This window comes from Nicotiana tabacum, chromosome 11 (assembly GCF_000715075.1).
Source record: "Nicotiana tabacum cultivar K326 chromosome 11, ASM71507v2, whole genome shotgun sequence".
In the NCBI taxonomy this organism is placed as follows: domain Eukaryota; kingdom Viridiplantae; phylum Streptophyta; class Magnoliopsida; order Solanales; family Solanaceae; genus Nicotiana; species Nicotiana tabacum.
The window spans coordinates 150,018,334-150,034,881 of NC_134090.1; the positions used below are offsets into that span (position 1 = coordinate 150,018,334).

At 42.6% G+C, this 16,548-nt stretch overlaps 1 protein-coding gene across 1 annotated transcript; it reads left to right on the forward strand.

Annotated features, from left to right (window-relative positions):
* The first annotated feature begins 10,427 nt into the window (after positions 1 to 10,427).
* Positions 10,428 to 15,282, forward strand: LOC107780427 (protein FLOWERING LOCUS D). Its single transcript, XM_075225559.1, has 5 exons — positions 10,428 to 12,243; positions 13,077 to 13,838; positions 14,071 to 14,116; positions 14,245 to 14,696; positions 14,877 to 15,282. The coding sequence occupies exons 1-4, from the start codon at positions 10,578 to 10,580 to the stop codon at positions 14,636 to 14,638; spliced, it is 2,868 nt and encodes a 955-aa protein (XP_075081660.1). The 5' UTR covers positions 10,428 to 10,577; the 3' UTR covers positions 14,639 to 14,696; positions 14,877 to 15,282.
* The last annotated feature ends 1,266 nt before the right edge of the window (positions 15,283 to 16,548 follow it).

The following is a 16,548-nucleotide window of genomic DNA, read 5'->3' on the forward strand; positions in this document are numbered from 1 at the left end:
CAAACACTTACCTCGATGCCTTGAACAACACTCAAGTCTCAATTATAGCTTTACTCCTCGATTCCACCACCAATCCGCTCAAATCTAATCACAAGTTACTTAATTACATCAATAAGTGCTAAATAAATCAACTCCAATGCATGAAAATGAGTTTTTCAAAGTTTTACCCTAAAAGTCAAAATCATCCCCGGGTCCACGTGGTCGAAACCCGAGGTCCGGACCAAAACCCGATTACTCATTCCCCCACGAATCCAAATTTATAATTTGTTTTGAAATCGGACATCAAATTGAGGTCTAAATCCCCAATTTTAGAAAAACCTAGGTTCTACCCAAAACACCCAATTTCCCCCATGAAAATCTTTGATTTGAAGTTGAAATCATGTTAAAGATGTTAAGGAGAGAAGAAAATGAGTTAGAAATCGCTTACCAACGTTTTGGAAAAGAAAGGTTATTTGAAAAATCGTTTCTTATGTTTTTTGGGTTTTGAAAAGTGAAAAATAGCTGAAATTCTCGTTTATTTATACCCCTCTCAGACCCCCAGTGCGGACCGCATCAAATGGACTGCGGTCGTACAGCCTCCACCGCGGACCGCATAAAGGCGATTGCGGCTGCGCTGGCCCCTCGCTGAAGACCTGCAGTTCAGCACCATGTGCGGACCGCACAAAGGCGATTGCGACCGCACAGCTTCCATCGCGGACCGCATAAAGGCGACCGCGGCCGCACTGGCCCCTCCGCGGTCGCACGCGATTTCTCGCGGACCGCACTAGAGGGTTCAGAGACTGTGGCTTCCTGAACCTGCAACACCTGACTTTCTAAGCCTAAGGCATCCTGGAACCTACTCGAAACTCACCTGAGCCCTCGAAACTCCAACCCAAGTATACACACAACATCAAAAACATCCTACGGACATATTCGTGTAATCAAATTACCAAAATAACATCACGAGCATCGAATTAAACCTCGAGATCAATGAAAACAATTTCACTTAAAAATTTATTTCTCGGGCTTGGGACCTCGGAATTCGATTCCGGGTATACGCCCAAGTCCCATATTTTCATACGGACCCTCCGGGACCGTTGAATCACAGATCTGGGTCCGTTTATCCAAAATGTTGATCGAAGTCAAGATTATTCCTTTTAACATCAAAACTTAGCATTTTTTACAGAGTTTCATATTTAAGCTTTCCGGCTACGCGCCTGGACTGCGCACGCAATTCGAGGCGACTCTAATAAGGTTTTAAAGGCCTCAGAGACACAGAAATCAACTGAAAGCAAGTGATGACCCAAGGTCATCACATTCTCCACCTCTAGGACAATTGTTCATCCTCGAACGGACAAAAGAAGGAAGTACCTGAGTCGGGGAAAAGATGAGGATAACGGCTACGCATATCGGACTCGGACTCCCAGGTCGATGCCTCAGGAGGCTGACCTCTCCACTGAACACGAACCGAAGGAAAACTCTTCGAGCTCAACTGTTGAACCTGCTGGTCTAGAATAGCCACCGACTCCTCCTCATAAGACAAGTCCTTGTCCAACCGGACAGTGCTGAAATCTAACACGTGGGATGGATCGTTGTGATACTTCCGAAGCATGGACACATGAAATACTGGATGTGCGGCTGATAAGCTAGGTGGCAATGCAAGTCTATAAGACGCCTCTCCAACTCGATCAAGAATCTCAAATGGACCAATGAACCTAGGGCTAAGCTTGCCCTTCTTCCCGAATCTCATCACGCCCTTCATAGGCGACACTCGGAGCAATACCCGCTCACCAACCATAAAAGCCACATCTCAAACCTTGCGATCTGCATAACTCTTCTACCTAGATTGAGCTGTACGAAGCCTATCCTGAATGATCCTGACCTTGTCCAAGGCCTCCTGAACCAGATCCGTAACCAACAACCGAGCCTCTCCCAGCTCAAACCACCCAATCGGAGATTGACACCGCCTACCGTATAAAGCCTCATAAGGAGCCATCTAGATGCTCGACTGGTAACTGCTGTTGTAGGCAAACTCTGCTAAAGGCAAAAACTGATCCCACGAACCTCCAAAATCGATGACACAAGCTTGGAGCATAACCTCCAAAATCTGAATAGTCCGCTCGGACTGCCCGTCCGTCTGAGGATGAAATATTGTACTCAACTCAACCTGGGTGCCCAACTCTCGCTGAACTGCTCTCCAGAAATGCGAGGTAAACTGCGTACCTCGGTCCGAAATGATAGATACGGGCACACCATGAAGACGAACAATTTCCCGGATATAGATCTCAGCTAACCTCTCGGATGAATAGGAAACTGCCACAGGAATGAAATGCGCTGACTTGGTCAGCCTATCAACAATGACCCAAACTGCGTCAAACTTCTTCCGAGTTAGCGGAAGTCCAGTAACGAAGTCCGTAGTAATCCACTCCCACTTCCACTCGGGAAGCTCAATCCTCTGAAACAGTCCACCAGGCCTCTGATGCTCGTACTTAACCTGCTGACAATTCAAACATCGAGCCACATATGCAACAATATCCTTCTTCATTCTACGCCACCATTAATGCTGCCACAAATCCTGATACATCTTCGCGGTGCCCGGATGAATAAAGTACCAGGAGCTATGGGCCTCCTCTAAAATAAACTCTCGAAGCCCATCCACATTAGGCACACAAACTCGACCCTGCAATCTCAAAACTCCATAATCACCTAAGGTAACCTACTTAGCACCTCCACACGTTGCATCGTGTCTCTAAGGACACACAAATAGGGATCATCAAACTGCCGATCACGGATACGCTCCAACAATGAAGAACGAGCGATCGTGCAAGCTAATACTCGGCTAGGCTCAGAGATATCCAATCTCACAAATCGATTGGCCAAAGCCTGAACATCCAACGCAAGCGGCCTCTCACCGACCGGAATATAAGCAAGACTGCCCATGCTGGCTGACTTTCTACTCAGAGCATCGGCCACCACATTGGCCTTTCCCATGTGATATAAGATGGTGATGTCATAATCCTTCAATAACTCCAACCACCTTCTTTGCCTCAAATTCAACTCCTTTTGCTTGAACAAATACTGAAGACTCTTATGATCCGTGAACACCTCAAACGCCACGCCATATAGATAGTGCCTCCAAATCTTCAATGCGTGAACAATGGCTGCCAACTCTAAATCATGAACCGGATAGTTCTTCTCATGAATCTTCAACTGCCTCGAAGCATATGCAATGACCTTGCCATCATGCATCAACACTGCACCAAGCCCAATTCGAGATACATCACAATAAACGGTATAAGGCCCTAAACCTGTGGGCAAAACCAATATCGGTGCTGTAGTCAGAGCTGTCTTGAGCTTCTGAAAGCTCGCCTCACACTCGTCTGGCCATCTGAATTGGGCACCCTTCTGGGTCAATCTGGTCATCGGGGTAGCGATAAATGAGAACCCCTCCACGAACCGACGGTAATAGCCTGACAATCCCAAGAAACTCCGAATCTCTGAAGTTGATGCTGGTCTAGGCCAGTTCTTGACTGCCTCAATCTTCTTCGGATCAACCTGAATACTCTCTGCTAATACAACATGACCTAGGAATGCAACTGAACTCAACCAGAACTCACACTTCGAGAACTTAGCATATAACTGATTATCTTTCAAAGTCTGAAGAACCACTCTGAGATGATGCTCGTGCTCCTCCTGGCTGTGGGAATATATCAAGATATCATCAATGAAGACTATCACGAATGAGTCCAAATAAGGCCTGAACACTCGGTTCATCAAATCCATAAAGCTGTTGGGGCATTTGTCAACCCGAATGACATAACCAAGAACTCATAATGTCCATACCGAGTGCGGAAAGCTGTCTTAGGGACATCAGATGCCCTAATCCTCAATTGATGGTAGCCGGATCTCAAGTCAATCTTTGAAAATACCTTGGCACCCTGAAGCTGATCGAATAAATCATCAATCCTCGGCAGTGGATACTTATTCTTGATGGTGACCTTGTTCAACTTCCGGTAATCAATGCACATTCTCATCGAACCATCCTTCTTCTTAACAAACAAAACCGGCGCACCCCAAGGCAAAATGCTGGGTCTAATGAAACCCTTCTCAAGCAAGTCCTGCAACTGCTCCTTCAACTCTTTCAACTCTGGGCGGGCCATGCGATACGACAGAATAGAAATGGACTGAGTGCCCGGAGCCAAATCAATGCAAAAGTCAATATCCCTGTCGGGCGACATACCCGGCAGGTCTGAAGGGAATACCTCAGGAAACTCACGAACAACGGGCACAGAATCAATAAAGGTAACCTCCGCACTAGAATCACTAACATAAGCTAAATTGGCCAAGCACCCCTTCTCGACATACGCCGAGCCTTCACATAAGAAATAACGCTACGAGTAAAATGACCAGGAGTTCCTCTCCACTCTAAACGAGGCATACCCGGTAAAGCTAAGGTCACAGTCTTGGCATGACAGTCCAAGATAGCATGGTAAGGTGATAACCAGTCCATCCCCAATATAACATCGAAGTCGACCGTGTCTAGAAGCAACAAATCCATACGAGTCTCAAGACCCCCAATCACAACTACACAAGAGTGATGGACTCGATCTACCACAATAGAATCACCCACCGGTATAGACACATAAACAGGAATACTCAACGAATCACTAGGCATGACCAGATACGGTGCAAAATAAGATGACACATACGAGTACGTAGACCCTGAATTAAATAACACTAAAACATCTCTATCACAAACCAGAACCATACCTGTAATAACTACATCTGAAGCCTCAGCATCGGGCCTGGCTGGGAGGGCATAACATCGGGGCTGGGCCCCACCACCCTGAACTACCTCTCTGGGACGGCCTGCAGCTAGTTGGCCTCCACCCTTGGCGGCCTGAGCTCTACCTCTAGTACCTCTATCTCCACCTCTAGCACCTCTACCCTCACCTCTAGCTGACTGGGCGGGCTGTAGAACATCTGGTGCCTGAACCATAGCACGAGAACCTGATGCGGAGAACTACTCGAAGCTTGAGGGCAATACCTAGCAATGTGCCTCGGGTCTCCACAAGTAAAACAAGCTCTCGACTGCTGGGGCTAACGACCCTGAAAACTCTGAAGCGGTGGTGCACTGATAGGTGCTGGTAGTGCACTAAAGGACTGCTGGTCAGAATACTGCATCGGAGGACCACGACTACCGGAAGCACCGTGAGAAACCTGAAGAGCTGACTGAAAGGGCCTAGGAGGATGACCTCTACCACATGAATCTCTACCTCCAAACGAGGTACCACTGAATCTGCCTGAATGACGGGGCCTTTTATCCGACCCATGACCACCTTTATGTGACAAAACCATCTTAACTCTGCGGGCCACATTGGTTGCCTCCTGAAAAGTGATCCCACTCCCGGCCTCCTTGGCCATCTGAAGATGAATCGGCTGAATAAGACCGTCGATAAACCTCCTCACCCTCTCTCTCTCGGTAGGAAGTATGACAAGAGCATGGCGAGCTAAGTCGATGAACCTGGTCTCATACTGGGTGACAATCATGGAACCCTGCTGGAGGCGCTCAAACTGCCTCCGATAGGCCTCTCTCTAAGTCACGGGGAGAAACTTCTCCAGAAACAATACTGCAAACTGCTCCCAAGTCAAAGATGGCGACCCGGCTGGTCTAGCTAAGCAATAATCTCTCCACCAAGTCTTGGCGGATCCAGACAAGCAAAATGTAGCAAAATCGACCCCATTGGTCTCAACAATGCCCATGTTCCTGAGAACCTCATGGCAGCTGTCTAGATAATCCTAGGGATCCTCAGTAGATGCGCCGCTGAAAGTAGAAGTAAAGAGCTTGGTGAACCTATCCAGTCTCCACAAAGCATCGGCGGACATAGCCGCTCCATCACCGGTCTGAGCTACCACACCCAGCTGTACTGCTCCAACTAGCTGAACCGCTGGAGTCTGAATCTGAGTGGATACCTGCTCCGGAGTGCGAGTAGCAGGAGTCTGGGCCCCTCCTCCAGCCTGAGAGACGGCTGGTGCTATAGGAAGTAAGCCTCGGGTGACACTCTCCATGAGGACCAACAATCGGACCAGAGCGTCCTGAAGAACTAAGGTAGCAATAAACCCCTTTAGGACCTGAGCTGGGCTCACCAGAACTGCTAGGGTCGGAACCTCTTCCTCAAAATCAACTTAAGGCTCCGCCACTGGTGCTGCTGCTTGGGGCTGAACTCTGCCCCTACTCGCCCTCGCCCTCTGCCCCTAATGGAAGCTATTGCTGGGGGCTCGGTCTGCTGAGCGGTAGATGAGGAAGCTCGTGTTCTCGCCATCTATGAAAGAACGGAGTAGAAATTCAATCAGTATTGGGGAAATAGAACCGCACGACAAGAAAGAACAAATGTGAAGTTTTCCTAACTCTGTAGCCTCTGAGAGATAAATACAGACGTCTCCGTATCGATCCCTCAGACTCTACTAAGTTTGTCTGTGAATTGTGAGACCCATGTAACCTAGTGCTCTGATACCAACTTGTTCACGACCCGGATTTTCCACCTTCGGGAGTCGTGATGGCGCCTACTAATGAGAGCTAGGCAAACCATACCTTAACTACCTACTGCACTTTCATATTGCTTCATTTTAACAAACACGAGGCGATAACATGATAACAACGGAATTTTAAGTAAATAAGTGGAAGTCAACAATTATATAGCTTAAGGCTATGTCTATTACAACTTTAAAAACCTCAATACCCCAAAATCTAGTGTCACAGTGTCACAAACTGTCTAAGAGTTACTACGTACAAGGTCTGAAAAAAATAACAGTATATTGTTTCTGAAGTATGAAAAATGAAACAGGAAATAAAGATAGAGGGAGACGCCAAGGCCTACGGACGCATGCAGGTCTACCTTGGGTCTCCGAGTGGACTGAAGGAAGCCCTCCAACTACTCTCCGAAAGCTGCTCCGGGATCTGCACATAGTGCAGAGTATAGTATCAGCACAATTGACCCCATGTGCTAGTAAGTGTCTGGCCTAACCCCGGCAAGGTAGTGACGAGGCTAGGACCAGACTCCAGATAAACCCGTGCAGTTATATAACATATGGCAGAAAAGTAACAAGTAATAAGCAATTAAAGTTGGGGAAGGGGAACATGCTTCGGGGGTAGCTGACAAAACAAAATAACAAGATATAACAAGGAAGCTAACAATATATCTTCTAACGCAGATAAAAAGAAGTAAAGACAGCTTTCACTTTCAGTTTCCATCTTGTTGCAGGCGTGCAACCCGATCCCATTTCTCATATCTTGTGGTAGGCGTACCACCCGCTCCCATTTCATAATATCTTGTGGTAGGCGTACCACCCGCTCCCATTTCATAATATCTTGTGGTAGGCGTACCACCCGCTCCCATTTCATAATATCTTGTGGTAGGCGTACCACCCGCTCCCATTTCATAATATCTTGTGGTAGGCGTACCACCCGCTCCCATTTCATAATATCTTGTGGTAGGCGTACCACCCGCTCCCATTTCATAATATCTTGTGGTAGGCGTACCACCCGCTCCCATTTCATAATATCTTGTGGTAGGCGTACCACCCGCTCCCATTTCATAATATCTTGTGGTAGGCGTACCACCCACTCCCATTTCATAATATCTTGTGGTAGGCGTACCACCCGCTCCCTTTTACAGTTCATCACACAATCACAAGAAATCCCGGCAAAGGAACATAAGTAATATAATAACTTCCCGACAAGGGAACAACTATATCGAAATAGTCATCCCGGCAAGGGAGAAGCAGCTATAACCAATCTCACTTAGGTGGTACTTAGTTCAGTTAATGGAAATGCACAATCATAGAAGATCATTAATTAAAGCATACAAGGTGTCATTCAAGAACACAACAACTTTCAATTTAAGACCCACGGTCATGCTTGACACTAATGCATAGATACTCGTCACCATGCCTATACGTCATACTCAACAAGAAGCAAGTAGCAAATATGACTCAACTCCTAATCCCTCAAGCTAGAGTTAGACCAAACATTTACCTCGATGCCTTGAACACCACTCAAGTCTCAATTATAGCTTTACTCCTCGATTCCACCACCAATCCGCTCAAATCTAATCACAAGTTACTTAATTACATCAATAAGTGCTAAATGAATTAACCCCAATGCATGAAAATAGATTTTCCAAAGTTTTACCCAAAAAGTCAAAATCATCCCCGGGCCCACGTGGTCGAACCCCGAGGTCCGGACCAAGCCCGATTACCCATTCCCCCACGAATCCAAATTTATAATTTGTTTTGAAATCGGACATCAAATTGAGGTCCAAATCCCCAATTTTAGAAAAACCTAGGTTCTACCCAAAACACCCAATTTTCCCCATGAAAATCTTTGATTTGAAGTTGAAATCATGTTAAAAGATGTTAAGGAGTGAAGAAAATGAGTTAGAAATCACTTACCAACGTTTTGGAGAAGAAAGGTTGTTTGAAAAATCACTTCTTATGTTTTTTGGGTTTTGAAAAGTGAAAAATAGCTGAAATTCCCGTTTATTTATACCCCTCTCAGACCCCCAGTACGGACCGCATTAAATGGGCTGCGGCCGCACAGCCTCCACTACGAACCGCATAAAGGTGACCGCGGTTGCGCTGGCCCCTCGCTAAAGACCTACAGTTCAGCACCATGTGCGGACCGCACAAAGGCGACTGTGGCGGCACAGCTTCCACCGCGGACCGCACAAAGGTGACCGCGGCCGCGCTGGCCCCTCCGCGATCGCACGCGATTTCTCGCGGACAGCACTAGAGGGTTCAGAGACTGTGGCTTCCTGAACCTGCAACACCTGACTTTTTAAGCCTAAGGCATCCCTGAACCTACTCGAAACTCACCCGAGCCCTCGAAACTCCAACCCAAGTATACACACAACCTCAAAAACATCCTACAGACATATTCGTGTAATCAAATTACCAAAATAACATCACGAACATCGAATTAAACTTCGAGATCAATGAAATTTCTCAAAACTCTTTTAAACATCAAATTTCTCAATTAAGGTTCGGATCGCGTCAAACGACGTCCGTTATTAACCAAATTTCACAGGAATGACTAAAGTCAATATAAGACCTGTACCGGGTGCCGGAACCAAAATCCCGATACCATTGCTTTCTAATCAGTTTTCATTTCAAATTTCCTTAATCAATATCTGAAAACAATTTCACTTAAAAATTCATTTCTCGGGCTTGGGACCTCGGAATTCGATTCCGAGCATACGCCAAGTCCCATATTTTCCTACGGTCCCTCTGGGACCGTTGGATCACGGATCCGGGTCCGTTTACCCAAAATGTTGACCGAAGTCAAGATTATTCCTTTTAACATCAAAACTTAGCATTTTTTTACAGAGTTTCATATTTAAGCTTTCCGGCTACGTGCCCGGACTGCGCACGCAATTCGAGGTGACTCTAATGAGGTTTTCAAGGCCTCGAAGACACAGAAATCATCTGAAAGCAAGTGATGACCATTTGGGTCGTCACAATTAATGAATATAATGTTTGGATAGATTGTATCGTTTGTCGTTGTTTCATGATATTACACACTAACAATATGAAGGAATAAACTTGTAATATTTATAAAGAAAAATTATGATACAGGGTAAAATTATTATATAAAAAGTTAGTCTAAATAATAAAATAAAATTATTTAATAATAATAAAGGGTGAGATAAGAGAAAAAGAAAAAAGTAATGACATGATCACACCAAATCGGTCGTTACATAAAGTGACACATTTCATCGTTACGCAAAAACGAATTTAATGATACGATACAATAAAATTTAAGTAACAATCAAAACAAACATCGTATTTAACGTAACAATACGATACAAATACAATATGTAACAACCATCCAAACAAGTTGTAAAACAAATGCTTCACTTGTTTTAGGGTATGGCCGCCCTTGGCTTGTACGTAAATAAAGAAGATAGTTCCGCTTCATTTTTATTTTATTTATACTTATTTTATCTTGTCTCAGTTCATTAAGTTAGGTTTCACGGTAAAAAATATTCAATCTTCTTATCATTTTGATTATTTCTTACAGTATTATCTGTTTATGTTTAATATATCATCTAGAAAGCAAAAATAAAGTTTCAACTTGTCAAGTTAAGTGGTTAATGTAAATAGTTATATACATATAAAATTTTGGGGAATGTTGAAAGGAAATAAATGAGGGTATTATTAGAAGTTGTAAACAGACTTCAGACACAAAAAATTCAGAGATATACTGCACATGTATTATTCTTGTGTATAGTCAATTTTACTCTTACAATAATCTCATTATTTAATTTAAAATTGTCAATATTAAATTGTCTTTTCTCCTTTGGTTTTTTTCACCTTCTTTGCTTGGTTGTCAAGAACCAAAATACATCAATATTTCAAATCAATAGCCCCAGGAGAGCCATTTTTTCTTTATTCTTCATTTGGTTAGGACCAAAAATCCACAAACCCGAACCCGGCTTGCCTGACCCGAATATAGAAATCGGATCACCCTTTCTTCAGATTCTCAGAGCCCTTCTTCTTTCTCTCGCTGCTCTGATACAGTTGCAGAAAACACAACGGTAATGGATCAGCAAAATTCTCATCATACTTCCCCTTATATTACTAATAACAATCCCCTCCAATTCCCAATTCATTATCCTAACTCAAACTCTAACCCCAATTCTGCTCCCAATTTCAATTCTATTCCAAACCCTAATCCCAATTCCGATTCAATCACAAATCATTCTCTTCCCTTCTCTACCCCCAGGAAGAAAAGAACAAAGAGTTCCAATTTTTTGAATAAAAACCTTAATTCTGATGTTGGTAGTAGCTCAAGTGCAAGAACACAAGTTGTTTCTGATGAGATTATTAGCATAAACAAAGATTCAACTTCTGAGGCCTTAATTGCATTATCTGCTGGTTTTCCAGCTGACGTGTTAACTGATGATGAAATTGAAGCTGGGGTTGTTTCTGTAGTTGGTGGGATAGAACAGCTTAATTACATTTTAATCAGAAATCATATTATTACAAAATGGCGTGAAAATGTGTCGCATTGGGTGACAAAAGATATGTTTTTTGATGTTATACCTAAACATTTTTATGGGTTATTGGATTCTGCTTATAACTATTTGGTATCACGTGGGTATGTTAATTTTGGGGTTGCGCCGGCCATTAAGGAGAGGATTTTAGCTGAGCCAAGTAAGGGTAGAGTGATTATTGTCGGGGCAGGACTTGCTGGGTTGACAGCTGCGAGGCAGCTGATGTCTTTGGGCTTTAAGGTTATTGTTTTGGAGGGAAGAAAGCGTGCAGGCGGAAGGGTGTATACGAAAAAGATGGAAGGAGGGAATAAGGTGGCAGCTGCTGATTTAGGAGGGAGTGTTTTGACAGGTACTCTAGGGAATCCGCTTGGTATCTTGGCGCGACAGTTATCGTATACGCTTCATAAGGTGAGAGGTGAATGTCCGCTCTATCGTGCTGATGGAAAGCCAGTAGACAAGGATATGGATCAAAAGGTTGAGGCTGCTTATAACAGGCTTTTGGATAAGGCAAGCAAGTTCAGGCAAGAGGTTTCTCAGGATGTTTCTCTTGGAGCGGCATTGGAGACTTTCCGAGAGGTTTTGGGTGATGCGGTGAATGATGAGGAGATGAGCTTGTTTAACTGGCATCTGGCAAATCTGGAATATGCAAATGCAGGTTTGCTTTCTAATCTTTCCTTGGCATTTTGGGACCAAGATGACATCTATGATATGGGAGGGGATCACTGCTTTTTGCCCGGTGGAAATGGAAGATTAATTCAGGCACTGGCTGAAAATGTGCCTATTATTTTTGGAAAAACTGTGCATTCCATTCGTTATGGTAGTGAAGGTGTGCAAGTTGTTGCTGGGGGGCAAGTATTTGAGGGAGATATGGCATTGTGCACTGTTCCTCTTGGAGTTTTGAAGAGTGGTTCTATCAAGTTCATCCCAGAGTTGCCTCAACGGAAGTTGGATGCAATAAAAAGATTGGGGTTTGGATTGTTAAATAAGGTTGCAATGCTTTTCCCATGTGTGTTTTGGGACACCAATGTTGATATGTTTGGTCATGTTGTTGATGATTCTAGTAGTCGGGGAGAATTCTTTCTGTTTTTTAGCTACGCAACAGTTGCTGGTGGCCCCTTATTGTTAGCTTTAGTCGCTGGAGAAGCTGCACACAAGTTTGAGATCATGCCCCCTACTGATGCAGTGACGAAAGTTCTTCATATTTTAAGAGGTAAAAGCCATGTTCCATTGTAACTTTGCTTTCTATATACCAAAGTCTTATTCTTCTTCTCTTTTTCTTAAGGTAGTGAGCAGAAAAATAAGAAATAATTTCTTTAGGAGTGGATTCATCTTGGCCTAGAGTTAAGCTATTGAAAGAGTATTGTGCCATGACCATTTCATATTCAGTGAGTTTCATTTTGAAGCATTTATCTATCGTCTTGATTGAGACGTGAGAAGCTCTGGAATATAAGCACCTGCATAGATAGCTGTAATCTCTACTTGTATCAGTAGTATAATAAAGACGTCTTCTTGTTTTAAATATTTGGTTATATGATATTATAGAGTAATGAAAATTTTGGAAAAAATTTTCTCGGTTCGAGATGACAACTTCAAGGAGAAGTAGATAATGGAATTTTGACAAAGGGTGTTTATGTGTATACTGCTTTAAGAACTAGCCTTTGTTTACCTATCAACAAAAAAGAAAGAGCTTATAGTATTTAAAGTAGAAAAGAAAATAGATAACCCCTACATGGTAATGTTGCTTTGTTAAGCTTCCAGTCTCTCCCTAAAACAGGGGAACACTAGAGAAACATATTGGAAAAAGAGAGAAATCTTTTAGTTTTACCTCTTAAAGTCGCATCTCAACTCTATACTTGAGAGTTGATTTCATCGCCTGCCATTTTATTTTGCTGCTGAATAGGCATACATATTTGAATATGGATCAATTTAGTAAAGACAAAACTTAGTGCCCTCTTCAAAGTTTCTGGTTCATGATGCGTGGTATCAATGTTTCTTATAGTCATGGAGCTACTGTAGTAATGAGATTTTGGGCATTATGATCAGGTATATATGAACCACAAGGAATTGAAGTCCCAGAGCCCATCCAAACTGTCTGTACAAGATGGGGTAGTGATCCGTTCAGCTTCGGTTCCTACTCAAATGTTGCAGTGGGGGCATCAGGAGATGACTATGACATTTTAGCAGAAACTGTGGGGGAAGGAAGGCTTTTCTTTGCTGGTGAGGCCACTACTAGGCGCTATCCAGCCACTATGCATGGAGCATTTCTTACTGGGCTTAGAGAAGCTGCAAACATGGCCCACCACGCTAGTGTTAGAACATCACATTTGAAGGTTGAGAAAAAACCATCAAAGAATGCTTATTCTTATGCTTCTCTTCTTGAGGATTTATTTAGGGAACCAGACTTGGAATTTGGCAGCTTTTCTGTAATTTTTGCTGGAAAGCATTCTGATGTTAAGTCAGCAGCAATTTTGAGGGTGACTTTTAATGGATCACAAAAGACAAATCATGATGTGACGAGGACTGAGCAACATCATTCTAATAAGTCACTTTTTCAGCAGCTTCAGTCCCATTTTAATAACCAGCAAGAGCTTCATGTTTATACCCTGTTATCCAAGAAGCAAGCCCTAGAACTCAGAGAGGTCAGAGGGGGTGATGAGGTGAGGCTGAATTTCCTCTCTGAGAAGCTTGGGGTAAAACTGGTTGGTAGAAAAGGTTTGGGGTCATCCGCCGATTCGATAATTGCTTCAATTAAGGCTGAGAGGGGCAAGCGCAAACCTGGATCCAGTTATCTTACCCTTAAATCTGGTTGTTGTCTTTCTTACTCTCTCTCTCTCTCTCATACACACACACACATACATATAAATGTATATGTATGTGTGTGTAAGTGTTCATCTTACTCTGTCTCTCTGTGTGTGTGTGTGTGCGTGTGTGTGTGGGGGGGGGGGAGCCTGTGCCAGCTTTGTCTGTTTCTCTTTTTGCAGATGTGGCATATATCATTCTTGAGCCTAATATTTTCTTATATTTTGTGCTTAATAAGGTGTTGCAAAGTCAAGAGCAACCACTCTCAAGCAAAAAATAATCAGGTATGAGTCGTTTCCTCTCTCTTTAGCTTCCTCTTTCCTATTTCTTTCCTCTAGTACATCCTTTCCTTTTCTTTTTCAGACTGAAATATCAGTTTTTTCATGGATCCCCTTTTAAACTTGTTTCTCAGAAAGGCTAAAATAGTTGGCAGAAGCAGTGGAACCACTTTATCTGCTGGGGATATCAGAACTAATGTAGTCGGCAGCAGCTTTAGCTCTATGCCTCTGGAAAATAAGAACTTGGCGTCTCTACCAGCTTGCGATAAGGGATCTGCACTTCCTCCAAGTTCGCATATTCTCGTAAATGACAACATTGGGTCTAAACCACCGGGTAGTGGTCATGGATCTGTGCTTCCAAATTCAAGCATTGGTGATAAGTCTGGGGTTGGTGTCACTGGTTCTACCCCTCCGAATCCTAGTGTTGGAGGAATAATATTGGCTAATGGTAGTAGTTCTATCCATGCATCAAATACTTATCAAGATACCACAGCTACATGTCCCAGCGCAAATTCTGGTTGTTGGTAAAAAAATCACACATGGATGTTGTGGGAGTAGAAACTTTGCATTGCTTGGCTCTTCTATGGTAATTATCTTTATGCCATCTTTTCTCTTTGCTCATTAAAATCTTATAGTAGTTGAGCATTTATATTCGACAATTATACTATTCTTAGTTCTTGTCATAGCAAATTAGCATTAAAAGAACCCAGATTTATGCCAGTGCGAAAAACTTACAGATTTTTGACCTTGATGTTGTCGCTTGCAGGTGATTGGGATCTAGTTATAGGTGACAATGGTTGGCAGCGGCTAAGGATGCTATCTTCAGCTCAACTCCTTTGCTCCCTACTCATTGTCTTCAAGCTCTGTACATATTTCATATCTCAACAGTGGGTTAAAACCAGTGGAAGCAAGGACTCCACTGAATTATACCTAAGGCCTTGTAATCCCTTTGTATATATCAATTTTAGGAAGTTAGTATAGGAATTCTGGAATTGTGAGGTGCCAATTTCTTATGGAGCTCTCTCTCTTGTCCGAGTGAGGGGAAAAAGAAATTAGTGCACTGAAAGCAATATAGATCCATAAAATGTATGTATTCCATATTTTTACAATATTAGGTCATTTTTGTACTACTAAATCACCGTAAAGATATCTACTGGTATCCCTCGTAAAAAGTGAGATTTGTAAATTGTAATCTTAGAAATAAGATAATTACTTGTTATAACGAAGGAATTTAATTTGATATTGTAAAATTAAACTCTTTTTGAACTTAAAAAGAGAAAGTCAAGAAGTAGCATAAGAAGAAAAAAATTGTATGATATGTTGATTGTCAAAAGTGCCACATCGGTGGGTGACAATTTGGGTTTGGTAATTTTTCCCTATAAAAGGAGGCCTAATGTTTAGGATTTAAATACACTTCTCATTTGTCTTCTTATCTTCTTAAGGCATTTGTATCTTCTCTCTTTAGTATTATTTCACTTGTATTTTTGGAGTGGAATAAAATATTGGTTGTATCCGAGGAAGTAGGCAAAATTGGCCAAACCTCGTAAATTCTGGTGTTCCTTTTATTGTTCCTTTATTGTTTTATTTATTATTTGGTGGCTGTCATAATATTTGATATAGTAGTTGTGACTCATACACACTATATACATTTGGCTTCCGCAATAATTGGTATCAGAGCCAAGGTACTGTCTAAGTATGCTTTGTGGTTGCAGCATAGTCTGATCTTCCACATCAGAAAAGATTTATCTTGGTAACTGAGTCAAGATTCTGTCTGCGTATGCTGAGTGGTTGCAGCTTAGTCTGATCTTCCACACCAGAAAGAAAATAATCTTGATTTGTGTCGTCAGCTATTAAATAATATTTGCGTCAAAGATGGGAGACAATAAACAAGAAGAATTTACATCAAGTGTCAACAATACGTCATCATTGGCATTTTCGCTTATGACAAGAATTGTGTCAAATGCAAAATTTGCGGTAGAAATTTTTGACGGGTCAGGACATTTTGGGATGTGGCAAGGCGAGGTTCTAGATGTCCTTTTTCAACAAGGGCTAGATCTTGCCATTGAAGAAAAAAGACCAGATGTTATTGGAGAAGAAGATTGGAGAATTATCAACCGCATTGCTTGCAGTACTATTCGATCCTACCTTGCTAGAGAGCAGAAATATCCATACACAAAGGAAACTTCTGCAAGTAAATTATGGAAAGCACTAGAGGATAAACTTTTGAAGAAAAACAGTCAAAATAAATTGTACATGAAGAAGAGACTGTTTCGCTTCACCTATGTTCCTGGTACCACAATGAACGAACATATCACCAGTTTCAATAAGTTGGTCACAGATTTGCAAAATATAGATGCAACTTTTGATGATGGTGATTTGGCCTTGATGTTGTTGGGGTCACTTCCTGATGAGTACGAGCACCTTGAAACTACTCTACT